This window comes from Panicum virgatum, chromosome 5K (assembly GCF_016808335.1).
Source record: "Panicum virgatum strain AP13 chromosome 5K, P.virgatum_v5, whole genome shotgun sequence".
NCBI lineage: Eukaryota > Viridiplantae > Streptophyta > Magnoliopsida > Poales > Poaceae > Panicum > Panicum virgatum.
The window spans coordinates 8230880-8238201 of NC_053140.1; the positions used below are offsets into that span (position 1 = coordinate 8230880).

The 7322-nt window shown below is 48.1% G+C and overlaps 1 protein-coding gene across 1 annotated transcript; it reads left to right on the plus strand.

Annotated features, from left to right (window-relative positions):
- The first annotated feature begins 443 nt into the window (after window positions 1-443).
- LOC120706086 (endo-1,4-beta-xylanase 1-like) lies at window positions 444-2962 on the plus strand. Its single transcript, XM_039990655.1, has 4 exons — window positions 444-553; window positions 684-1244; window positions 1464-2395; window positions 2494-2962. Exons 1-4 carry the CDS (start codon window positions 539-541, stop codon window positions 2678-2680), a joined length of 1695 nt encoding a protein of 564 aa, XP_039846589.1. The 5' UTR covers window positions 444-538; the 3' UTR covers window positions 2681-2962.
- The last annotated feature ends 4360 nt before the right edge of the window (window positions 2963-7322 follow it).

Consider the following 7322-nt stretch of genomic DNA (forward strand, 5'->3'; position numbering starts at 1 on the left):
CCACTCGGGAAAAAAAACAGACGCTTACTACTCCATTAGTCGGGGAAAAAAAAGAAACCAGATGCTTACCACTCCATTAATTAGTACAAAGAGAGCAGTCGCTAATTAGTCGGAACGGCGGCCGCACCCCCGGCGGCCGGTGCTGCACTCCGCCGCTGACATGCCGGCTACGCCGCCGCCGGGCTCCACTCGCCAGCGGCGCGCGCACTCGGAGCCCGGCGACGCGGCGCGGGTCTTGCGAATTCTTTACTGTTACTCAAAAGCGGGAACACACACAGGGAGAGAGCGAAAGGCATGCCCTGTCTGTGGTGTGGTGGTTGCTTCGAGTTCGCACGACGTCTTGGCGTTCGGTGCGCTTTACAACCATTTCGTGGTGATCCTGACGAGTGACCAATCAATCTACCGGCCCCTTTATATAAGGTGAGCCGCCGCGATCCTTGGTCATCGCAGCCCAATCGGCAGCAGCAGCAGCAGCCAAGTTTTCCAACCAAAACTCAGCGATCGATCACCTGCTAGCTCCTTCATCTGATCGAGTGCCATGGCCTGCACTCAGGTACGTACAATGTTCAGTAGCAGCAGTTCATGTCATCATAAAGTTTTCTGCTGTGTGCCAATGCAAATGCAATCGCCTCACCCACATTTATTCGGAATCGGCCGCTAACTTTGTCGTCGATGGTCGTCAGGAGGTGGTGTTCGACTTGAACCTGATCGAGAACAGCGCCCTGGAGGACGGCCTGGCCGGCTGGTCGCCGGTGGGCTCGTGCACGGCGCTGTCCGTGCACGAGGAGGAGCCGGCCAAGGTGCCGACGGAGACGATCAACGACGTCGGCGAGGACTACCGCCCCAGCGGCCGGTACATCCTCGCGTCGGGGCGCGCCGACGAGGCGGACGGCCTGCGGCAGGCGATCAAGGGCGCGCTCAAGCCCCGGGTCACGTACCGCGTCGCCGGGTGGATCAGCCTCGGCGGCGCCGCCGCCGCCGACGCTGAGGGGGCCGGCCACGCGGTGCGCGTCAACCTCCGCTTGGACGACGACGAGTGCGTCGTGGAGGGCGGCGCGGTGTGCGCCGAGGTTGGGAAGTGGGCGGAGATCAAGGGCGCGTTCCGGCTCAAGAAGAGCCCGCGCGCCGCCGCGGTGTACGTGCAGGGCGCGCCCGCGGGCGTGGACGTGAAGGTGATGGACCTCCAGGTCTTCGCCACCGACCGCAAGGCACGGTTCAGGAAGCTCAGGAGGAAGACTGACAAGGTGAGTGAGCGTCTGCTTCTGCTGGTTGGTTGGTGGCCTCGATAGGCACTAGCTCGTTGCTTACTCGCCACGCCAAGGACATTCTCGGTCCTGATTTGCTGGCCGCCACACCAAACATGCATTAAACAAGAAGATTTCAAAAGTCTCTAGGCATTGAATGAATTCAGTGATGAGCCGTCGATGACCTCCTCCGATATGAATATGATCCTGCTGCTGCAGGTGCGCAAGCGCGACGTCGTGCTCAACTTCGGCAGCGCGGCGGCGTCGGGCATCTCCGGCGCGTCCGTGCGGGTGATGCAGATGGACAGCAGCTTCCCGTTCGGCGCGTGCATCAACCCCGCCGTCATCCAGGACCCGGCCTTCGTGGACTTCTTCACCAAGCACTTCGACTGGGCCGTGTTCGAGAACGAGCTCAAGTGGTACCACACGGAGGCGCAGCAGGGGCAGCTCAACTACGCCGACTCGGACGCGCTGCTCGACTTCTGCGACCGCTACGGCAAGCCGGTGCGCGGGCACTGCATCTTCTGGGCCGTCGAGAACACCGTCCAGCAGTGGGTCAAGAGCCTCGACAAGGACCAGCTCACGGCGGCGGTGCAGGCCCGCCTCCAGAGCCTGCTCACCCGCTACGCCGGCCGCTTCCCGCACTACGACGTCAACAACGAGATGCTGCACGGCAGCTTCTACCGCGACCGCCTCGGCAACGACGTCGACGCCTTCATGTTCCGGGAGGCGGCGCGGCTGGACCCCGGCGCCGCGCTGTTCGTCAACGACTACAACGTGGAGGGTGGCAACGACCCCAACGCGACGCCGGAGAAGTACATCGAGCAGATCGCGGCGCTGCAGCAGAAGGGCGCGCCCGTGGGCGGGATCGGCCTGCAGGGGCACGTCACCAACCCGGTCGGGGAGGTGATCTGCGACGCGCTCGACAAGCTCTCCGCCGCCACCGACCTCCCCGTCTGGCTCACGGAGCTGGACGTGTGCGAGTCCGACGTCGACCTCCGCGCCGACGACCTCGAGGTGGTGCTCCGGGAGGCGTACGCGCACCCGGCCGTCGAGGGCGTCGTCTTCTGGGGGTTCATGCAGGGCCACATGTGGCGCCAGGACGCCTGCCTCGTCAACTCCGACGGCACCGTCAACGACGCCGGCGAGAGGCCAGTCGTCACTGCTCGATTTATTCGTTCCCGAACGCCGGCCGGCCAAAGAAATCATGCATCAGTCGGTGACTGACTTGTGTTCCTGATCTCTGCAGGTTCGTGGATCTCCGGAGGGAGTGGACGTCGCACGCGCGCGGGCACATCGACAGCGCCGGGCACTTCAAGTTCAGGGGGTACCACGGCACGTACGTCGTGCAGCTCGCCACGGCGACGGGGAAGGTGCACAAGACCTTCTCCGTGGAGAAAGGGGACACACCTCTCGTGCTGGACATGAACATCTGACGATCGCTGCTACGACCACGCACACCGTACCCGGCCTAGTTACATTACATACAGCCTTGAAACGAAGGTCCTAGTAGTTATACTGATATCATACACGTATTACGTATTGATTTGCTCGAACGGAGTGCATGCGAAAGGAAGTGTACGGCAAACATAAAGCACTCTGTAGTTTTACAATTCTACAATTGGGTATTGTAAGAGAAACTTAAGGTATTGTACTCCCTTAAGAATTATTGGTGATGATGAATAAAGTGAACGAGCTATTCCTCGTTTTATAGTAAACCCTACCGGGTGTTCTCTAGCTATGACTGCCCCTACGTAGAGTGATTGCTTTTCTAATAGGATTAATCAGCTCTTTAATTTATTAATATTAGTCATATTAATTTGGCTAACCTTTTAACTATATGTATAAATAAATAATTACTAAACAAGAATGTTGAAGTAACTGATGGGAAATATGCGGATGTCATTCCAATGGGAGTTAGGACAACCTAGTATTACTTAGGGCTCAGTCAATCCAATAAGAACTGTAAGATTAAGTGACATGTCTTTATAGGTTGATGAAGGACAAAACCAACATTCAGTGCGTCGGCCATGCTCCCTGTGGCCCTTTTTAAGCCCGCGAGGTTAAGCTAGGGTTACCTCCGCCCCGCCAGCTAATTTACAATCGTCTATGCAGGGATGATCCAGCAATAGATTAACGACCAGGTGAAAATTTCTTTCTTGGGGGCTCATTCCTCTCTTCCGACTTCCAACCATCACACGCTCAACATGCTAATGGCGCCATTTGCTAAATCTAAAGGCCCCCCTTTTCAACGTGTACTCTGCTGCGTCGCATAGGTAGAAAAAACTTCGGATGCCTTATTTGGTTATCTGTTTTTTTTACATTTAAATGCTTTCTTCTTAATTGAAAGACAAAGCTCCATAGAATCATAATTCTTTGTTGACCACCATCAGATTAGTTTGTATAACTAAAGTTGTTCAAGAATATGCAATATTTATGATGATAATTCTTGTTTGGAGAAAGCATTGGTTCTTTAGCGGATATTTCTCTCACATTAATTCGTCTGCGTATTCATTGGCCCACACTTACAATCATAATGTGCCAATGGTCTTGCAATAGATTGCAATATGTGAAACTCTGCGCATCATCATTATTTTTTCGTCCCTATCTTGACGTTTGGTTGCTCCAGAAGAAATGGATTGATTGAGTTCGGCAATGATTTTGAGTAGAATCCAGTGTGCTTCATGCAGCTGCATGTATTGCATGACGTTCTTGAGACTCAAAAAGTTGTGATTCGGAATCTCGGGCAAAGACTATGGTCGCGTCGTAGTGCAGGGCGTTCCAAAGATTTTTCAAAGCAATTATTTCTTTCAATAGTACCAATACAATACAACTATGGTCGTGTTGTCACGCTTATGCTGCTGCCATTTTTTTTGCATCTTTAAGGAAGGTTAATGCGAGACATAGATGGTAACATGAGTTTTTATGTCATGCGGACCCTGTATTTAACTTTAATTGGATACAGACACTTTTTGGTAGTTTAAAATATTGCATCTCATTAAATTGGACATGGACTCTTTTGTCCAATTTAGATCGTTAGATCTTCATTAAATCGAATGGTGTAAATCCTATACACAAATACTATTTCGATCTTCATTGATTTGGAGTATTTATTAACTTTATTTGCCATGAAACTCAAACTTGGATTTTTATTATTGCATTTGATACTATTTATTTAGCTATTTTTCTTCTTAATATGATTCATAATCACTACACATATCAACAATAATTTTTTTATTCTAGTTCTTGCATTTATCTATTTATTAATCATATCCATCTTCGACATCTCTTCACGTCGGGGCAGTGCCACGACACCGGGGGCACATCGCGTCGGAGGCTCCCTCTGCCAGCCTATTGCCTGCGACCACCGTGCTGCTAGCTACCAGTAGTTGCTAGGAATTCAAGTCAACATTATCTCTTTGCAAAGAGGTATTAACAGTCCAGATTAATTCTAAAACATATGTTTTTCCATCAAGCTCACGTATTACCTATGCCCCCCTCTTCTTCAATCGTCCAGAATGCGTAATCCGTTTGCAAAACTTTTAACAGGTACTAACAATATGACATACTAAAAAATTAGTCAACTGACAACAGTTGGACAGTCATAGAATAACGTAGGAATTTATATACCCTCTCGACGAACATGGTAGTTTGTTTTAACACTCTCTTAATAATATAATAGAATTTATACTTTTCATTTTAAATTTAGCTATTCAGCTAATATTAATTTTTATCTAGTGGTAATGCTATTTTTTTAATTTGATAATTCAAAATTTTCCTATTTAGTAATTGTATTCAACATGGACTCTTTGACTAAGCCCTAATTTCCTTATTTTTTTAATTCCGAATTAAACTATTTACTAATAGTATTCAACATGGACTCTTTGCCATGTCTTAATTTTTCTTAATTTTTTAAATCCGAAATTAGCTATTTATTAATCGTATTTGATATGAATTTTTGAGTTAGTTTGAACCGTTAGATCTTCATAAAATCCAACGGTGCAAATTCTTCTCTTTTTTAGATTAATGTGGGAATTTCTAGACCCTCTCGGCGAACGTGGTGGCTTCTTTTAACACTCTTTTATAATAGATGCTTTCTTCTTAATTGAAAGACAAAGCTCCTTCTATTGTTTCCAAAAAAAAAAGTTTAGCCCTACGGGAGGGGCAGGCCCGGCTCTAGCCCAGAGCGGCGAGTGCGCTGGCATAGGGCCCAAGAAGGAAGGGGGCCCATCAAATAGGAATAAATCACTATATATATGAATCCGGCCCAACTCTGCATCAGACCCAGTGGCTCCGCACGCCTTGCCGTTCGCCTCCTGAGTGCTGCATCCGTTGTCGGAGAATTGGGATCGATCGGAGGTCACACATCACACCGTCGCATTAACTTCCGCCTGCCGCCGACGCCGTCTGGCCTGTGGCCTCCTGCCCGCACGGCCGCACCGCACTTCAGCCTTCTGGTCTTGCAATCGGCGCGGCGTCTTGCCGTCTGCAGCCTTCAGGTCACTGACCGCTACCGCCTGCCATTTGCCAACAGGTAATCTTCTCTTGTTCTCTAATCTTGATTCTAGATGTCTAAATTTCAGCAAGTAATTTAAGTTATTATGCTCAATTTTAGGTATAGCCTAGGATCATACGATGTTGCCAAAGAAGCATTTGTCTTGTGCTGAGAAAAGAAAAAAAGAAAACGGGATGAACAGCTTATTGAATCACAAAGGAGTCTTTGGAGTTTGGTTCTTATTTGAGGTAATCATAATTCATATCATCGTCATATTAGTTTAATTTTCTAGTCCTCTTATAGTTTGTAATATTGATATTATTCTTCATAAATTATGTATATTATTAGAACTTCTATCTTCTTATAATTAGCGTCACAAATGAAAAATAGTTGATCTAAAGAGCTCATAGTCTCTCATTCGCCCTAGGGCCTCTGAGAATATAGAGCCGGCTCTAGAGAGAAGGAGAACTCTGGTGGTCATTGGACCACCCTCTAAACTAGGCAACCTGGGTTCAAATCCTCGTGGTACCGTTCTTGCTAGTCTTGAGAGCATATATCAATTTAACGTATCATAGAGAGAACCTATTCCCTATTGCTATTCTAGTCTCTGGCCCAGCGACGGACCACAGTGGGGCCCAAACTAGGTCCAATAACTCAAGGATGCTTAGTTCTTAGTTTTTTCAACTTTTTTACAGCTTTTTTCATGGAGATTATCAATTTGCTCCCCCTCTCTTTAGCTTACGTTCCGCCACTGCTCTGGCCTTCTAAAGTTTAGCCCTATGTTCTAATAGTCTAAACATAGTCTAGTCAAAGCTAATGGCTTCTAACTACTAATTAGTTATTATCTGTAATTAGCATAGCGATTAGCTCATGTTTGGTCCTTATTTTCTAACATTTAAATAAGAGGTTTAAAATTTAATCCTAGGATCCAAACGGGACCTAATAATGCAACCCCCCGCCCCTTTCCAATTCCTCCTTTTTCTTTCCAGATTTTACACCCATGATCTCCGAACCAAAACTTTACTTAGTTCCCAAACCAGTAAAAGAAATTTAGAAATTTAATCAAATAAATTTAAATAAAAACATATTACAAATTTATGTAATGAAAACAGTAAACAAATTTATGCAAACTTGATGTGACAAATATTGTGTAAAAGTTAATATATAAAAAATATGAAACAAATTTTAAACAAAACAATCGGAAATGATAATAAAATAAAAAATGAAACAAAAGATTTAAAAGTTTTCAGAAAATTTGGAAACAAGAATTTGTGAAGTAAACATGAAACAAAAAAGTGGGATCTCTGAGCTCCGACGGCAAGCTGTGCCACTCCGCATCCTCACGCCGGTGGCAGGTGGTGGCGGGGGCGGCGCAGTCGTCAGCGCTGCCTCCGAAGCATGCACGACGCGGACACCATCGTGGGGGAGTTGCTCCCATGCAGGAGATGGAGGCCAAGCAATTGGGAGCTGCCGGTGGCGACAAAGTGGATGAGGGCGTGGAGGCGGAGGCAGGGGCTGGGCATGGAGGATAGGCGAAATGCAGCCAGGCGGCGGTGGCGTCGAAGGGGTGGCCAGCGGCGGTG

Coding starts and splice junctions, on each gene's coding strand:
- LOC120706086 (XM_039990655.1), top strand. Junction 1,245..1,463: donor TCAGGAGGAAGACTGACAAG/GTGAGTGAGCGT, acceptor CTGCTGCTGCAG/GTGCGCAAGCGCGACGTCGT. Junction 2,396..2,493: donor GTCAACGACGCCGGCGAGAG/GCCAGTCGTCAC, acceptor TGATCTCTGCAG/GTTCGTGGATCTCCGGAGGG.